At 42.8% G+C, this 19,743-nt stretch overlaps 1 protein-coding gene across 1 annotated transcript in view; it reads left to right on the top strand.

Moving 5' to 3' along the window:
* The first annotated feature begins 101 nt into the window (after nucleotides 1-101).
* The window catches only part of WDFY1 (WD repeat and FYVE domain containing 1), a 41,880-nt gene continuing 22,238 nt past the window's right edge, over nucleotides 102-19,743 (top strand). The window contains exons 1-3 of the mRNA XM_080670344.1: nucleotides 102-331; nucleotides 15,490-15,557; nucleotides 19,669-19,742. Coding sequence (XP_080526470.1) covers nucleotides 156-331; nucleotides 15,490-15,557; nucleotides 19,669-19,742 — 318 coding nt within the window. The 5' untranslated portion in view covers nucleotides 102-155. The remainder of the gene's footprint in view (nucleotides 332-15,489; nucleotides 15,558-19,668; nucleotide 19,743) is intronic.

Here is a 19,743-nt window from a genome sequence, read left to right as displayed (position 1 = left end):
GTCCCCCTGGCCTGGTAAATGTGGCTGCGCAGCTTCCCCAGGCAATACGGCGCCACCGCGCAGCACTAGGGAGCTTACGGCAGCGCGGCGCCCACGCGGCCGGGAGCCCCAGCGAAACCGGCGGGTCTGGCCGCCCCGCCCGCCGCGGTCAGCTGATGGGCCGCCCTCCCCGAGACCGCCGCCGCCGCGCGAACATGGCGGCCGAGATCCACTCCAGGCCGCAGAGCAGCCGCCCGGTGCTGCTGAGCAAGATCGAGGGGCACCAGGACGCCGTCACCGCCGCGCTGCTCATCCCCAAGGAAGACGGCGTGATCACCGCCAGCGAGGACAGGTCTGGCGGCGCGGGGCCGAGGGGCGACGGGGCGGCCCGTTCTCCCGCGGGCGACGGGGTGCAGGGGCGGTGGGGTCCGGGGGCCCGTCCCTCTGCGCACGGGGACGGCCCCGTTCCCAGGACGCGCGGCCCGCTGCGCCCGTCCGCCGGGACTCCCGGTTTCCACCCGCAAGCCCTCTAGTCCCCATCCCCGCCGCTCGGTCCCGACCCAGGTCCCTGCCACGCCCCTCCACTCCGGGACCCTGACTCCCGGCGCCCCTCCCGCCCGGCACTCCCGTTTTCGGTCCAACTCTGCCCTTCTCGCCCGGCACCCCCCATTCCCAGTCCCACTGCGCCCCTCCAGCCCGGGATCCCCATCCAATGCGTTCCCACCGCGCCTCTCCAGTCCAGGACCCCCGCCGACCCTCTCCCGTACCCTGCTCCTCCATCCCGGACCCCAGTCCCCTCTTCTCCTTCGTGGGATTTTGTCCGACCTGACGGGGCTTTCTTTGCCCGCCCTGGTCAGTTCCAAGCCTCCTGCTGTGGGAGCCGGAGGCGGGGGCGGAGGGGGTAGGGACGGGCGGCCGGTCCCGCGGGGCCCTGGTGTCTGGGATTCCCTGATGGCGAGGAGCCTCCCGGGCTTCCACTCTCTTCCTTCTGCTTCACTCGGCTTCACGGGTCTCTTTCCGCAGCACCAAGGTCCCTAGAGCATTTATTTTTGCACAGCTGCAAGAACCACCTGAACTCGTGTTTACTAAATAGTGTGTTTTTTTTCCAAAAGGGATTCTTTTTTTTTTTTTAAGTCTTAGATGTTTTTATTTTCAAGGAAATTTTACATCCCCACCGTTAATGGAAAACCAGCATTACTTGCCGTAAGAAATTAAACTAATAGCTAAAACATGTTAATCTGTGTGCAGCTAAAGTCAATTCTTTCTTGTATTAAGATGTCTTGCATTGAATGCCCACTGTTCTTTGGGAAACACTGATCCGATCAGATTTTCTCATTTTACCCAAGAAGAAACTGAGGCCCATGAAGAGTCACAGAAATATTGAGATATTGCTGAAGCCAGAAATGCATCCCGGCATTCCCCACTCCATCTGTCTCTCTGGTCTTCCCAGGACTGTGTGATTGATTGGAGAAATATATGTTAAAACTTTAGCGTTTAAAAACCCTCAACATTTGAAGGGTTACTGCTTTATTGTAGGAATTTGGAGGAAATGACTTACGTTTATTGTGTTGAACTATTTCCCTGGTACAATGAGTGGTCTTGAATGGTGATATTCCAAAAGTTAAAAGGCTTTCTTTTGGAAGACAGAGGTACTGCCTTTGGAAGACTGAGAGCCGAAGGCATAGCGTCCAGCCTTTTGTAATCATATGTTTGGGAATAACTAACATTGAGAGCGTGTCCAGAACTGGAAGCTCCCAGCGCCTATTTGGCCTCTGTATTTTGCTTTTGAGTGAGTTTATTGTGAGCAGGTAGTGGCCTCTTCCTGCCAGCTTATAAGTCACTGACCTCAAACAAAGTGGGGAGTGATTGGTAGGACCTGGGTGTGGGAGAGAGAGGGGTGCATAAGTCCTAAGGAGAAAAAGGGAATGTAAAAAAAGATAAAGGACCAAATGATATTTGCATGATATGAACGTAGGTGGATGCACTGCATAAACGTTAGCTGTTTTTTATTCAGTAAAATATTTTAATTATGACTCATGCAAGTTGGGTAAATTGCTGAATATTTGAGATTATTGGCCAGGAGCAGTGCTGATAAGTGTTTTATGGGAAGTGATTACATAGCTACCCTGGGACAGAAATGTTCTGGGGGATCCTTAGATCAGCTCACTTTTCCGCTCAGGCTCTGCAGGGCCCTGGTAGATGACTGGACCAGGTGAGGGTTGACACTTTGGGATTCTGATTTGTGTTTCAGGCCCATGGAACTTCCTTGGAGGTAGGACAGCCTTTTTAGCCAGTGCCACATTTTATGAGATTTAATGAAAGAACATGCTATGGGTTTGTGTTTTGTTGTTGGTCGTGGTGGTTTGTTTTAACATTGTCATAAATATGTATCATACTCTTCAATCATTCACCCATTCACTCATTCATATATTTAGATTAGAAAAGCTGTGCTTATTGAGTACCAGGCCCCGGAGACACAACAGGGATCAAAAACCTGCCCTCATGTAACCTCTGATTGAGTGATTTTTATGGCCCCCTGACCTGATGGAACCAACATATTGAGGAAACAGACTGCTGACCGCCCTTATTCATTGAACAAGCATTTATTGAACACTTACTGTGTACAGACCTTTGGGATAAAAGACATCTGCCTCCAAAATTGCTGTTTCCAAAGGGCCGGACAGTGCTCTCAGTTTCTAGGGTGCTGGGAAGACAGAGGGAGGAGTGTCATTAGGTGAGGGCCAAGGTTCAAGGAGAACCTCCTAGGGGAGATGTCATTGGACAGAGGAGAGGTCGGTGTGAAGGAAGGAGGTTGTATATCTACCTTCCAGGCCGAGGGAAAGAACAGGAGGGAATAAAAGAACCAGTTATTTCTACGTGACCAAAGCAAAAGGTGTATTGGTGGCCATGGCAGGAGAGAGTAATGACAGCCGGAATGTCCCGTGTCCAGTTTTGGAAGGGACTTCGTTGTGGGCCACTCCTCGGAATTTGGACTTGATTTTGTAGGTAGTGAGGAACCATCAGAGTTCAAAGCAAGCAGGTGACATGGTCAGAACTTGCAGTTTCTCAATAACAATAGCTAGCTAACCTTTTTAAAAGTCCCCTCTCTGTGTCAGTACAGAATTGGACCTTGTGTATGTTTCCACATCCAATCCTCACATCTCCCCAGGAAGTGGGAGCAGTCACCTGCCCTTACCAGCAGTTCCAAGACCCAGCACATTCTCAAAAGGTAAAAGTGTAGGTTTTTTGGTTTGTTTTTTTGTAAGTTGGGCCTGAAAACTCATTGGTGCTAAAACTTGACCTGAATAGGTCAGACTATTTGTAATCTTTATCCCATGCAACGTGAATATATGTTTTACTGCAGAAATAGCAATGCATTTAATTGCAGGGTCTGTCCCAGGCCCCCCGGGGAGTGTTATTGGATACGCATCCTATTGCAATGGACATTTGACAGTTTAGAAACTTAGGTACAAAAGACATTGAAATAACTGCCTAAGGCAGTGGTCGGCAAACTCATTAGTCAACAGAGCCAAATATCAACAGTACAACGATTGAAATTTCTTTTGAGAGCCAAATTTTTTAAACTTAAACTTCTTCTAATGCCACTTCTTCAAAATAGACTTGCCCAGGCCGTGGTATTTTGTGGAAGAGCCACACACAAGGGGCCAAAGAGCCGCATGTGGCTTGCGAGCCGCAGTTTGCCGACCACGGGCCTAAGGTCACATAGCTAGTAAATAATAGGACTGAGATTTGAAATTAGGTCTGACTTTGAGGCTCTAGTTCTTTCTGCTATGCATCCAGTTTTTCTACACATTTGGAGAAACGGAGTCCAGGGAATATCAGTCAGTAATTGACTACACTGGCAGGAAGTGTAAAATATTAGGATTATACCTTTTGCAATGAATCAATTATCCTTCCTTTATACTAGTTTTCAAGGTTTAAAAAGATTGGCTCACACCTTTTCTCTACATTGTAGAGTCTACAACTTCTGCTTTAATGCTCAGAAAAGTAACATAACTTTTAACCATTGAAGTAGGGCCAGTTAATTCATTTATAAAGTTAAAAGCAGTGAGGCCCAGGTGGCATGGCTCAGTGGTTGAGTGTCGACCTATGAACCAGGAGGTCACAGTTTGATTCCTGGCCAAGGGCACATGCTCGGGTTGTGGACTTGATCCCTGGTGTAGGGCGTGCAGGAGGTAGCCGATCAATGGTTCTCTCTCATCATTGATGTTTCTATCTCACCCTCCCTCTCCCTTTCTCTCTGAAATCAATAATATATATATATTATTTTAGAAAAGCAGTGACGATGGCTGATAGCTTTTGGAGAGGAAAAGTGGAAGATGTAAGGGTTGTCCTTAATTTAGTGTCTATTTCTCTAAACTCTAGGCCATTGATTCGCAGCCAGAAGTGATGTTGTCCCCCAGGGGACATTTGGCAATATCTGGAGACATTTGGGTTGTCACCACTGGAGGAGGTGGCACCTAGTAGGTAGAGGGTAGGGATGCTGCTCAGCATCCTATAATGCACAGGACAGTCCTTCATAAAAAGAATCATCCATCCCCAAATGTCATTAGTGCCAAGGTTGAGAAACTGGTCTAGGCTTAATGTACTTGCTTACCTGGTCTCTCAAACCTGAGCAAGCACCAGATTCACTTGGAGGGCTTGATAACACACAGATGGCTGAGCCCTACCCCAGAGATTGATTCAGTAAGTCTGGGGTGGGGCCTAAGAGTTTGCACGTCTGCTGCGTTCCCAGTGATGTTGATGCTGGTACTGCTGAACCTGGAACCACTGTGAGAACCATGAGTGTGAATGGCCACTGTGCTTGCCTGCACAGACCCACAGGGAGGCAAAACTGTACACTTTGTCTGTTTGGTTTTTTTTTGTCAGCTTCTGGGATATATTTCCCTTGAGTCATTCACATGTACCCACCTATTTCCCAGTAAAACCGAACTATACATAACAGAGCTAAATACAAATAATTCCCCCAAAATGTATTAAACCAGTGCAGAATATTAAGTCTAATTCCACCATACCTTCAGGCACTGGTCAAAGTTTGGGCAGTGAGCCTAGAGATCTTGTATCATAGAAATCTACACCTGAAACCTATATGATCCTATTAACCAATGTCACCCCAATAAACTTAATTTAAAAATTAATTAATTTAAAAAAGAAATGTTGGAAGGGTTCACTGAGAATGGCTGTGTTCTTTCTCTCTTGATGCACTCAATTCTATTTTGTTGGGGTTATTAATGCCCTAAGTTCTTTTGTTTGAACTTCATTCTCCTGCTACACCTAAATTAGTATTTTAAACTTTAGTTTTAAATTGCATGCACTTTGGAACTAGATTATTTGAGCATGCATACTTTTCAAAGTCTAAAAAGGATACATTTGTAGAGCTTAAAAAAATTCTTGAGCCAATAAAGTCTGATTATCTTTTTAGCCAGGAAACTGTAAAAATAAAATAACCACAGCATTAAGTTGAAGAATTTCAACTGTAGCTGTCATTTTCATGGTGGGGAAATAGAAAACGAGACTCTGCTTTCAGAACAATTGAATGTGGTGAGGCGGCAGGAACCGACTCCCTCAACAGAGACTGGTTTGCCTTTTGAACTTCTTTCCTGTGGAATGCACCAAAAATTTAGACATCAGTTGGTTGAAGGATGGAATTTTTTAAAGGTAAAGCTTTATTATAAAGCAGCATAAATAAGGCTGTAGACTGGCTGTCTTCATGTTTGAAAATAGAGTTTGGATATGACTGTTTTTCGGGGACAAGACTGATTTGCAGAAATCTTGCAGAAGAAACCCAGTTTTTCCTGGCCTAAGTCAAACATAGACAGACCTCGTGTTTGTTAAAATATTTTAGGATATTGCACTTAGACTGATAAACAAGATTACAGAAGAACAATTTTTAAAACTATCCAGGTAGCATCTTTTCTGTTGTTATACCAGCGATTTAACTTAAGCGATTTACCCCTTAGACATTGCTAATGATATGGAGACAGCTTGAGGAGAAAGTTGTATATTTACTAACTGTTCACATGGAAACAATCTTAAATAAACAACTTGGTTGTTAAGTGTTATGCTCAGAAGGAAGCCTGGCGGAGCTGGGAGTTGCTACTTTGTAAAAAAGAAACCAGGCTGCTAAGTGCTGTATTTATGTCATCTCCCTTCAGGAAAAGTAGACCCCTTAATTTGTGATATAAAGTAAAGTGAAAAAGTGAGAAGTCAGGCAGCCTCGGTGGGAATGCCCTTATTCCTCTGTTGTGAGAGTGGTCCCTCATTGTTCCATTGATTTTCTTTTTATAGCATGGTTAAATAAAAGACTCTGGACCCAGGATGCCCGAGTTTGAATCCCATGAGACACTGGGCTGGTTACTTATCATAGTTTTCTCATTTGTAAAATGGAGATAATAATAGGACCTACTCGTAGGGTTTTGCTATACTATGTAAAGCACATAGAACAGTTCCTAGCACACAGAAAGCACTGATGTTTTGACTATTATTATTTTCATTCCCACCTATTTTACATTTAATTACTGGTGTTTCATCACAAATAAAAATTTTCCTTCCGATGAATAGGACAGTACCATTTTGGGGGTCACTTACAGACCTGAGTTATAACTGAGTCATGCCTTTTCATCATTTCCATATTTGTTCGCTTACATGTCACATCAGTCATGTTTTCCCTTGTGAAATCTTTGCCCTGATGTGCTAGGGCAGTGGTCGGCAAACTGTGGCTCGCGAGCCACATGCGGCTCTTTGGCCCCTTGAGTGTGGCTCTTCCACAAAATACCACGGCCTGGGTGAGTCTATTTTGAAAAAGTGGCATTAGAAGAAGTTTAAGTTTAAAAAATTTGGCTCTCAAAAGAAATTTCAATCGTTGTACTGTTGATATTTGGCTCTGTTGACTAATGAGTTTGCCGACCACTGCGCTAGGGGATCCAAGACCACCACCATCTGCTGGTCCTTACAGCCATGATTCATTACAGCAAAAGGACATAAAACCAAATTGGCTAGGGGAAGTTATGGGTGAAGTCCAGAGGAAACCAGGCGCGAGCTCCCACGCGTCCTCACCCCATGCAGTCACACGGGAGGGGATTCTTTCCTCCAGGATCGAGTTCTGACCACATGGGTGAGAAACTCTCCCAGGAAGCTCATGAGATTCCCAGGATCCAGGGTGTAGTCGGGGCTGGTCACGTAGACACCCTCCGCTAGCACCTGCGGAACTCCAGACTTTACTAGGAAAGCGGTGTTCAGTGGTCTCTCAAATGTTAACTCAGTGAATCAGCCAGCATACCTGTAGGAATAAGGAAGCCTGGAAGGTGGGATTTTAAAACAGGCTACTCTTCCTTTCTGCCTCAAGCAGTCTCTTTTGGCTGGTTTAACCTTGTGTTTCAAGACTGCTAGCTAGACTAGGGATAGAGTTGGAACTTGGTTTTTTTGTTTTGTTTTGATTGCAAGTTAAACCTTGTTTCCTGGACCCCACACTGACTCGGTCCTATCTAGATGGCTCCTGCTTTTCAGAGACGGGGATGGCTTTTAGCCTTCTGATGGCACAGAGCTCACAGGAAATGACTTTGTTGCTAAGTGAATAGGTAAGAGCAGGATTTGTTTCTCGAGTTAAAAAGAACAAATCTGTCTCCAGGTAGATAACCAGCCATCTGGCTTTAGAAGAGGAGTTACTAGTTTAGGTTCTGGTGCAGATGCCACAAAAGTGGTCCCCACCACCTTCACCCCCATAAACATCTGCGAGCCAGGAAATCCACAGAGTGTCATCATTGCCATGGGCCCTCCAAGCTGCCCGGGATTCCTTCCCTAGACTGTGGAGGGGATGGGAATTCTAATTTTTCATCGCCAATCTAATTCTCTATAAAAAGAGGCTAGTTTCCCTCTGCCTTTCCATTTAGATAATTGATTCAATAAAAATCTTGTGCTTCTCCTCTTTGTTGCCAAAGGAGAAAGCCTTCTTTCTGCGTCAGGAATGCAGAGGGCAGAGTTCGGGAGACTTGGCTGAAGGAAATTGCTGTTTATTTGATGAAAGCAGACTGTGCTGATGACCCTGTCTGTTCCTCTCCCTTTCAGGCTAACATCCTGATGTTATAGGATCTGTCCAGGCTGCCAGAATTACACCTCTTTGTCAGACTAGGAAAAAATGTCCTTTTCAGTAGGTAACAGAAGTGTTTGGAGATTTACCAAGATACGAAATAGTAGCAGCAGCCCTAAGAGTGACTGGAAAATACATTTTCCTCAAACTTACTATTTTTGTTCAGAGTTTAAAGAAATCGGGCCTTGAGCTTAATTTGTAACATATGTTCTACTCTGTATTCTCTTTTTAATTCAATAATCCCTCTATTAGTTTATAATTTAAATATGGTTAAATTGCTTTAATTTAGCTGTTTGGAGGTGATTAGGATTTTTTTGAGGAATTTTAAAAATATCTGATTTTAGAAATGCTGATTCGTCAGGCGTGGTGCAACTTGGCCTTGTGATTTTACAAACTTGTGTACTTACTGGAATATGTCTACTGAGGTGTAGGCACGATTTTCACCGTAATCATACTGGAAAGTAACATGTACTGAACCCAAATGTATGTTCTTAGGGAGTTATAGGTTTAAACATGATATTGAGCATGACACCCACAGATGCCTCCTGGCTTGAGAGACAGTGCTTTTCAGAAGAAAATTCATCCTTTAAATCTGTCATTGCTCCCACTGTGTTTAGCTTAAGTAGATGAAGCTTTTTAGATTTGGTGATTCCCTAAAGTACTGTATTTTTAACTTCCTTCTAGTCAGCTCTTTGAGGGAGTGAAACAACAGGGCTGGAAGAAATTTAAAGGAGCCTCTGTACCTAGTCTGACCCTCAGGCATATCTCTGAGTAGATCAAAGATTAATCTTCCTGGAATAAATACTTTATTCTTAATCAGAACTGGGGGTTTTAGTCTACTTTTCATGTATCTACTGCAGTAAGGTAAAAGAACATACAGAATTATTATCCTTGGTAGAGGGGGTGAAAAATATTGAACAACATTTGAGTGATTAACTTCATTTATGCTTTTACAGAAATTTCCTCAGTTTCTTAGGGTTCAAGTTAGTATCTGTGCAAAGTGAGGGTCCTGTATTTCATTTAAAAGTGAAAGTGGAGTTGTTTGTTTATTCAGTACTTTGGAATCCTTAGCACTCAGTTAATAGCAAAGGCTATTTTTCATTTTAATATCAGATTCCCAAGTATTCTTAAAGGGATACTATTTGGAACAGATGACATTGGATCAGTTAGCTTTTGCTATGTGACAAACCACCTCTAAATTCAGTGACTTAAAACAGCAATTATGATCAATGTTCATGAGCCGGTGGGTCACCCGGATAGCCCTTCTGGTCACACAGCCAGGCTCACTCATGTGTGTGTCTGCCCTGCTGGTCTCAGCGGGTCCTTTCCCCTGTGAGGGGTTAGCTACTGCGAGCTAGTGGAGGATGGCTTCAGCTGGCTCCTCTGCAAGTGTTTAATTGTCTTGTAGTGCTTCCTGAGGGGGGGCTGGGGACCTGCTCTTTCCCCCCTTTTCAGCCTAGCTTCAAGTCTTTCCTCTGGGGGTCCCCACAAGGAGCCAAAGTCATTGTCTGCCTCTCAGGTATGTTACCTTCTGCCCTACCTGCCCCTGCTCAGCCTACTCACCTGCCCTGTACAGCCTGACTCAGTGTAGGTATGGAATTTAGTCATATCATTTTATAGTATGCTTTTTTAAAAAAAAAAATGTTTCATAAACTTTTTTCATGGTTCCATGGTCTTCATAACTAATTTTAATGACTTTATAAGCTACTGAATTAATATGTCATTGACCTATCATTATTTAACATTTTTCCCAATTTTTATTTCTTTAATGATGCTCATACGAACTTTGTATAAATGTATAGTTCTTTTTCTTCCTAATAAATAATGTCTTCAGAATCACTTGCCAAACCTGGAATTCCTAAGTCAGTCTATTATTGTTGCTGTTATTACTGTTACTGTTATCATTAATATTATCACTATCAGGTGGGAAATATGTATGGAGCAAAATTGAAAAATTCTTGCCTAAGAGTCAGTTCTAATTTATAATACTGGCCAAAAATTATGAGACCCCCCTAGAAATGGCATTTGATACTGTTTTCAGCTGTTTCTTTGCTTATCCCTACACAATAATACATTTTTAAAACATTTAAGCCTAAAATATTTAAAATAAAGAACTACAATCTAACTTTGGGATTTCATTTATCTAGAAAATAAGTGGGTTATCTCCCATGCTGAACATCAATAGACAAGTAAGGGATGGTAGTGGTGTGTGTACATTGTAGTTATACTATATAATAAAAGGCTAATATGCAGATCAACCGAACAGCATACTGACCACCAGGGGGCAGACACTCAATGCAGGAACTGCCCCTTGGTGGTCAGTGTGCTCTCACAGAGGAAGCACCGCTCAGCCAGAAGCTGGGCTCATGGCTGGTGAGCGCAGCGGCAGTGGCAGGATGTCCCCTGAGGGGTCGCCAACTGTGAGGGCACAGGCTGGGCTGAGGGTCCCCCCCACCCCCCAGTGCACGGATTTTCATGCACCGGGCCTCTAGTGTATACATAACATTACATAGATATGCCTTTCCTTGTCTACCCATGGAAGATACTGCAGCTACATGTGAGTCTGTCCTTCTCTGGCTAGAGGGCAAGGAGGTTGGTGGTAGAGTTCTTCACAGGAATATTAGCAGCATGGGGAAGTTGGGAAAACATTTATGTAGGCCCTGAAAGAAATGACACATTTCCTTTCTAAGTGCCTTTTGGAAACATATCAGACTATTGTTTTAAAATAACTTAAAAATAGAGCTGGGCACAGAATGACCATGTCCCTCAGGTTCTGGTTTAAGAGAAGACTTTTTTTTTTTTTCAGAGAGACTTGGTCTTGGAATATCAAAGAAAATCTATCCACTAGAAATATGGATAGAATAAGCAGCAAGAAAAACATAAAATGAGTTTAGGTGAGTGGGTGTAAAGTTGTCAAAATATTAAAGGAAAAGTTAAGCTGTTTTATCTTAGTAGAGAGAGTGGCTTAGATATTCATCAAGGTAGAATATATTGTGGGGTTTTTTTAAATGAAGCCATCTGATCTTAACACTTTAGTGTTTATATAGTTTATTAATATCATCCTAGAGTTTTTAATAGTGTGCTCCTGTAAAATGTTACTAGACTGTATTATTGTGTTGCTTTCAATTTTTTGAATAGATTTTGCTTCTAATTTACTGAATAGTAATTTTTTTTGTGTGTCTCTGAAATTTGTTAACTTTTTAATAAGCAGCCAAACTTAAGCCTGTTTTTACAACCATTTATTAAACCAGTGAAACATAGTGTGAAGAAAACACAAAACAAATTTCTATATTACTTAGTAGTAATTACACAACTTCATTAGGTTCTTGGGAGTGCTAGAGTGTTAGGGGTCAAATTTAACATTGTTTTTACTTAATCTTGGAAGTGGGAGGTTTTAATGCATTGTCTAAGGAAGGGAAAGACTATGCCTTGAAAAACTGAAGGAAGGGAATTCCAGGTAGAAGGTGTGAATACAGAGGTAGAGCTGACTGTCAAGGTCGAGTGCCCAATTTGGAACCTGATTCCTCAGCAAGGTTGAATAACAATTTTTAAATGAAACACCCCAAGAAATAATTTAAGTCTTGCTAATTTCCTAGTGTGTTAGCTGGATACAGACCAAGTTGTAGTACTGATGCTTGTCCCAAGGGATATTATACTATTTTAAAAATGCTAGGGTCTAGGCAGGTTCCACTTTGACCTTGGGCTAGTTTAAATATTCTGATGCTGCATGGAATTAAACTTTGACTTTTCTAAGTTAGATGATTGGTTGAAGCAGACAACCTTTAAGGCTTCCAGCTCACAGCAGACTCCTTTATTGTCTTATTTGGCTCTTCTCTCAAGGGGACACAGGGCAGAGCATGTGCCCTCTATTGAGTCCTCTATCTCTATTGAGTCCTCTATCTCTATTGAGTCCTCTGTTGAGCTCCCTGCGAATTCATGATCCACACTTTGGGGTTGATTTGAAGGATTTTACAATGCGCCAGCATTCTGTTCTTTAGACACTTAAATAAACCTAACAGGTAACTAACAGGCTCAACCCCGTTGTGATCCTGTGTGAGTGAAGGCCAGTGAACTTGATGAGGCGCTGCGTGACGCCCTGGCCTTCAAGTGCCTTGGTTGGCCTTTCCGTTTCTGGAAATGGAGCAGAGTTCTTGATCAGAGTTAATGTTTCAAGGGAAATTGGCGTTTCACTTACTGCAACTCCTTGGCTGCATTCCCTATGTTGCACGTAAGTAATAAAATGTATCCATAAGCGTTCTATGTGAAGTGACATAGAATATAGTCAACAAAGTGTGATACAGAGTTGGTAGTCCAGGCCTAGGGATCACCCTTGTGAGCTGCTACTGCATTATTTTGATGAGGGAGTCATCCTGCAGTGGTATCCAACCTGCGATGTGCCCAGATACACTGGAGAGGAAAGTTCTTGGTGGGCAAGGACGGCTTAGAAATATAACCTGAGCTCCTCCTATTGGGCCACTTGAGGATCACATCTCCCTGGGATGCAGGGTCTGGGTCGGTTGGACCCCTGGTTGGAGACAACCAACCCCTGGTGGGCTCTGAGCACAGGGCAGTGGGATGCACAGCTCCTTGGGAGATGCAGCTGCTAGTTGTCATGCCCAAGGTAGACCAGGCAACCTGAGAGGAAGCTGCCCTGTGTTGGGCATGCTGAGAACAAGGGCCAGCGTCTTATTTAGGAATTATTGCTTCTTAAAAAACAAACAAGCAAAAATCGGCAACACCATTATCACACCTAAAGAACAGTACCTTTTAAATAATGAAATATATAGTCAGTGTTTATATTTTCAATTGTTTCATAATGACATACGTGTATATAACAGTTTGATTGAATCAGAATCCAAATAAGTCTGTGCATTGTGGTTGCTTGATAGCCTCTTAAACCTCTTTAATCACAGGCCGGTCTTCCATCTCTTTTTTTTCCTCCCTGGCAAATTATTTGCAGAAAAAACTGGGTCATTTATCCATAGACTTTCCTACAATCTCGATTTTTGCTAAAGGCACCCCTGTGTTCATGTTTATTATGTTTCTCTGTATTTCCTATAAAGTGGTAGTTGGATCTAGGGGTTTGGTCAGATTGCATTTTAAAATAAAGTTGTTATCATACTGTATTTATCAGTTTTCTTTCACTTAACATCGTGTTGTGAATATTTTCCCATGCCATTAAGAATTTTTCATAACTTGGTTTGGTTCCAAACTGGAAAGAGGCATATTATGAAAAAGTTATAGTCTTTTAGATTTGTGAAAGAAGAAAGCCAAGTAGTCATGAACAGTAACCAAGAACTCACAAGTAACAAGAGTGGTTTAAACGTTACCTCAAAGAGTGATACATTTTGAATGAAGATGTTGAATTACAAACTGTAAAAATCAAAGGTCTGTTCATACATGCTTTAGTCTGATCGCCCTCTCTCTGTCTTTTAATTTTGGATGTGAACGTGGACTTTCTAGAACATCCTGTTACAATATAGGTACCTCAAAAAAAAGCCTGCCTATCTTACCTTGTTAAATGGTATTTCAATGAAGAGTCTATATTTGGGATTTTTCTTGGTGTCTCATGCAAAGTATATTAGTATGGGCAAACAACAGAAATAATGCAGGCTGGGTTAAACCACTGGGGGTGTTTATGGTAAGGATGTTGGGGGTCATAGCTTGGCCTCAGGAGCAGTCGGCATGATGGATTTTCCACCTTGACTCTCTTCAGCTCTTTCCTGCTTCTCTCTATAGGTCAGCTTTGTTCTTTCTCCTTTCTTGATATACATAATCCCCCAGTCCCAGTTGCAAAACGTATGACCACAAACAGCCATTTCAAGTACTGGAGACATGCTGATCTATTCTTTTCTCTCCTGGTTTCCGATTTCCCAGGGAAGGAACCGATTTATCCACCTGGGATTAGACGCCCATTTCTGGTCTAGCCCATTGTGATTAGGGGTGGGATGTAAAGAAAAATTCTGAGCCGTTCAGCTTGGCAAAGGTCCTGTTGTGACCAAGGTGTGCTGTACAAATGCCTGCTCCTACAGGAAGGCCATATCCAGGTCACATACAAAACAGCGTCATGCCCACCGTGCTATGAGACATCTGATTTATCATCTGATTTATTTTGATGACTAAAGGTCAACATCTAGTCTTCATTTTCTTTTATTACAACCTAATCCTATGCAGTAATCTGTACAGCTCCCCAGTGTGGTTGGACAAGTTCTGACAAATGCAGGCACCCATGTAACCATCTCCCCACAGCTTGCCATTCATCATCCTAACAAGTTCCCTCATATTCCTTTGCATTCTGTCCTCCCTCGGGAGCAAACATTGTATCCTCATGGACCAGTCTTACTTATCTTAAATTTTAATCAGAACAGACACACACAGTGTCAACTTTAGTCTTAATGTATTTTAGTTCAAGGTTGTGAACATTAATCCAGTGCTGTCTGGGTGCCGGGATCTGTGTTGCTGTTAGGGATGCAGGGATGACTGTGGCAGCGCTGACAGCAAGGGACATAAGACAGGGAGTCGTGCAGAGACAGAGCATGGCTGCGCTGGGGGCAGCGGGAGGCCTCCAGTTCAGGAGAGGAAGAGGCCCAGAGCTGTGAGGCGGTTCTGCGAAGGGACGGGACGAGCCAGGGTGCCAGGGTCACAGTATTCCCTGTTGTTCTTGAGGCGATAAGCCGAAATATTTAAACTTGGGCGATTTGTCATTTTCCTGCCTTGTGCACCGGATTTCCTGGTTTTCCTGTGTGTTCTCTGATGAAAGCGGGGCCCCGAGGCCTGGGGTGGAATGGCTTCCTCCTAGGGATGGAGCCTGGGAGTTCCGCTGAGCCAGCCCGGCCTGGGCTCTGCTTTGTCCTCACATCTGCTTCTCCAGGAGCGTCCTCTTCCACGCAGATCTACGGCTCCCCTCACTGGCTCAGGTGTCAGGCGACCAAGTTCACACTCAGTTTTACTAAGAAAAGCAAGTTAATGCTCAGTTTTCTTTATATGTTGATCATTATATCATGAGTATTTTTCATACGTTAAAGTTATTTCAAACCTGAGTCCTACCTACTACATAACTTACTACCTATGGTCATACTATATGTAACCATATTTAATATGTACGTATATATACATGTATATATATAGTTATGTACTATATGTAGAAACATACTATATATTGGGTGAATGTGTGTGTGTACAGGAGTGGACAAAAATAGGTTCACAGTTCGTATGGAAAAAGACATGCAGGTTCTGATTAATACAATAACTATTAACTGATTTGCATACTCATAACCGTAAACCTACCTTTACCCACCCCTGTATTTGTTTAAGGTCAGCTGGGACATAGTATTAAAAATACATAAGTTTTACAGGAGCATAAAGAAGATAAAATTACTATGTGCTTTTTCTTTCCTCCACAGAACCATCCGAGTATGGCTGAAGAGAGACAGCGGCCAGTACTGGCCCAGCATTTACCACACAATGGCCTGTAAGTAGGGAACTGTTTCACTGGATGAACATGTCTCTAATATCATTGGTGATTTAAATTTCAAAATGTCTATTAAAAAGTGCTGCTAGATTTCAGAATGAATTTCTCAGTTGTCTAACCCCGCCCACTGGCGGTGCCTAACTGCAGGAAAACTGCTTTTCTTTTGCAAAGGAAGTTGGGTCTACTGGCTTAACTGAAGCAACCTTGAGCAAAACTGGGGGTGGGGGTGGGGGGGGGGAGGACATGCCCCTCCCAGCCCCAACCCCAGTTTTCCTTAATTTTGCCAACTTAAACTAGTAGAGACTTAGTACTTAGTAGTAGTAGCTGATACTGACATTCTGTGCCCTCATAACCAGCCTTGTGCCCAACCTTTTCACAAACCTCTCGGTTCCAGTGGGAGATTTAGTCCAAAGTACTGCACATTCTAAAAGAGAATTTTCTCAGGAGCTAAATGTGTTCTAAAAATAAATCTAGATCAGTCTTTTGCATTGAGGTTTTTAAGACAGCCCTGAGCTAAAGTGCCATAAAATTACATTTAAGTTCTAGTCCGTCATGCAGATCTAAGAGGCATCTCCATCCTTTCCCACTTCCTTTCTCCATCCTTTCTGCAAAAGAGAGCCCTGTGGAGGACGCCTGGACCCCACCAGTCCCAGCTGGGGTTGAGCCCTGCTGTCCCAAATGGCCACACAGAAGCATCCAGAGCTGCTCATTTCCTTGTGGTTTGGTCCTGAATAAGGGATGTTCCTCAGTTAAGTGTTCCACTGTTTAGAGGGCCCCCTGGGAAAAGAAGAAAGGCTGTGGGGCATGCTTGATGGTTTTACTTCTGAAGACCATTATGAAGTTCTCCTAAAAAGACCTCTTGCCAGTTGTTCCAGACACTGGTGACAACTTTCTTGAGAGTTGTTGCAGAGGCAGTGCAGTTGTTGTACACACAGAGTAGCCAGTTACTCAGCTCATTCCCACTGTCAGCGTGAGCCTCCCTCCCAGGCACCTGCACTTTTATATCCGTGAACATGCACTTTCCAGGCCCTGTGGTCAGTTTCTACAAAACATGAGGTTTTCAGTTGTTCTGTCTTTCACTTGCAGCTTGGGCAGCCTCCTCAGCTTCTCTGTCTTGGTAATCATTCAGTAAAAATGAAATAGACTTTTTGGACTACTGCTACAGAGATGACTATCATAAAAGGCACCATAAAGCTTTATATAATGGAGTGCACTAGAAGAAAACCCAATCATATTGATGGGAGCAAGCTGCAGTATCTCCTGTTTCCGTATGCTGTGGCTGCATAACCTTGGTCACTCCTCTGAAATACGAAGGACCGATGTCTTAATAAAGGTGCTCATGGGCCCATTTGATAAATTTACTTTGGGATTTTGTTGGGAGCAGGGATCAGAGGTGGGTGGGACATCTTGGGCCTCTGAGCCTACCTTCTACCCAACCAAAAAAGGGGTTTCTTTTAGACTTCCAGTGGCAGTAGAAGTGAGTACTCTTCCGTGGCTCTGAGGTCTTGGGCATGTGGCTTTGGCCATCCCTTGCCAACTTGGCTTAATGGTACCTTCTGGAAGTAGCTCCCAGAACATTGTGGCTGCAGAGACCAGTAAAAACTGGAACAAACAGGCCCAGCATCTCTGCTGTTGGTGGCTGACCCCCGCATGTTTATGTCTACACATATTTGGCTTGTTGCTTCTGGAAGCTTCTTTATTGCATCCATCTGGAGATGTATCTGCTGATAAAACTGCAGGAACATTGCCAGAAGAAAATAATGAATGAATTATGAGAAATAATTGCTTGTCTATTTTAGGATGGCTTTCATTTTAAAAACAAATTCAAAATATGAGAAGCAAAGTGCCATGTTGGCTCTTAAAACTATCTATAGATTACCCAATTTAGGACATTTTAGTGGTCAGCCACCAATTTAGACTTTTTCCTGTGACCTGACTGTGATCAACGAGCCGGACCTTAGCATATTGCTCTATGTGGTCCGATTATGTTTCAGAATGTTTCCTCCCAAAATAAAGATAACTTTCAGAATCTGCTTTAGCTGAAGAGAAATGGTAACTCTTAGTTCCTGTATCTACTGTGTGCCTCATGCCTTTATAAAAAATAATATCACTTTATGAATAATCACAGCAACTTGGGAAGGTAGATGATATTTTCACCATTAGTAGATGACGAAACTGAGGCCAGAGGGGTTACATTGGTTGCTTGTGGTTGGAATTCCAATCTATGCCTGTCTGACTCCAAAACTATGCTCCCCACTACAGGTATGGGGTGTATCCATGAGCTTTTCCTGAAAGGGCCAGACAGTAAATATTTAGACTTTATGGGCCAAACAGTCTCCGTGGCAACTCTTCAACCTTCTGCCCTTGGAACATGAAAGTGGCCATAAACAATGCTAAAAGGAGGAGCCTGGCTGTGTTGCAGAAAAACAAAGAAACAAAAACTTTATTTACAAAACTAGACTTAAAGCATATTATTTGGGACGGCAGTGATGCCTTTTTAAAAGACCACAGATTTGTATTTTGTTTATAAAACTATGTGAGTATCCAAACTTTTTAAAAAAAAAAAATTGTATTGCTTATCTCACTAGAAGCTTGTCTTCTAGGGAAAAGAGCCAGGACATCTTTATATACAAAACAAATAAACTAGGAAAACTTTCTGTTTAAACTTCAGAATTCTATAGCCTCATAAAATAACTCAGCCCTTTGTAATTTTTGCACAGAGGAGGGTTCCTACGTATTTATGAGCAGTTTGTTAGAGGGTTAGGCATAAAAAGAATTGAAAAGAAGTTTTAAAGCATTAAGATTTAGTACCAACTGAAAAGTAAAAATGATGATAATGAATCTTTGAAATGATCAAAGTATGATTTGATTTGTCAGTGATAATTTTATGCGTGGTTATTAAAGAGCACTGTGTATGAAGATACATATATCTTTGTCGTTTAATTCTTAAACATGATCATTCTTTGCAGTTTCAACAGCAATATGGGGCTAAAGGGGTACAGGCTTCTTGCCACTTCTCATTGTTCTGTTTACAGGCAAAGGCAGTACCTGCCTTTCAGCTAGATGGTTCTTTGCCGCTCGAACAGTTTCTTTCCATAAGCTGGTCACACAGGTAGCTGTGTTCTTGCCTTTGAGTACAATCCAGTACTGTATTATAGTTTATTGTTTACCTTTGGTGGAGAATACCAGCCCATTGTAGAGAGAGAACTTTAAATTAAATTAAACAATTTTCAAATGGTGACTTCACGTATAAGGTTGTGTTTTTTTTTTTTTCCTTACTTTTTCATATGAAGTTTTATTTCAAAGCAAACTCAAGTTTGTTTGTTGTTTTTCCTGGCACACATTTATTTCCTTGTTATGGTTCCTTCTTAGGCAATTATAATTCTTAGGATGAAATGAACCCACACATTCTTTTTACAAATGCTCCCTTTTCTAAATCACATTAATTCTGATTTGTAGCGTTAGAGTTACTCCTTTCTGAAACTCATTCTCTGGCCCTTGCTGTCTAGAAGGGTAGCCAGAACCTGGAGGGAAGCAGGTGCTCCCCAGTCACATGATACTGCTGTGGACAAAGAAAAGTATGCACACACTTCACTGACTACACACTGGGGTTGGATGCCATTGCACAAGGGAACATTGTTTGGCCATTGAGGGGAAAAAAGTAATTCCAAAGTGGCTTTTTCAGCCTTCTCACATATGCCTTGGAATGGGAATTCTTGTGCCGGGAGCCCCTCTTTCCACAGATCGCAGCTACATTTTACCTGTGATAGGGGATGGGGGCGGGGGCAGGATGACCCGTTGAGTTTGGAGTGCAGATCACCCACTGTAAGCACGGGTCCCCAAACCTTTCCAGAAACAGGTAGGAGTTTCAGTCAGATGAAACTTCAGGCTGGATCGCTTGACCCAAAGTTTTAAAAATAATTTTGTGTGAGAATTTTAAACTAAAATAACAGAAAGAACTTTATTAGCATTTTCAATTTACATCATTATTTTTCACAAAACCTTTTTACCCTCTTTTTTTTAACCTCAATTGTATAGCTCTTAATAATGAATTTTGCACAATGACACAATGCTTAGCTTTGCTATAACGTGGTCTTTGTCTTTCTGGCAGCTCCTTGCTCGGCTATGACTTACCATCATGATAGCAGGCGGATATTTGTGGGCCAGGATAACGGAGCCATCATGG

The sequence above is a fragment of the Plecotus auritus genome, assembly GCF_963455305.1.
Source record: "Plecotus auritus genome assembly, chromosome: 5".
Classification (NCBI taxonomy): domain Eukaryota; kingdom Metazoa; phylum Chordata; class Mammalia; order Chiroptera; family Vespertilionidae; genus Plecotus; species Plecotus auritus.
The sequence above is the reverse complement of the archived record's forward strand: the minus strand, read 5'-3'. Positions and strand labels throughout refer to the sequence as shown.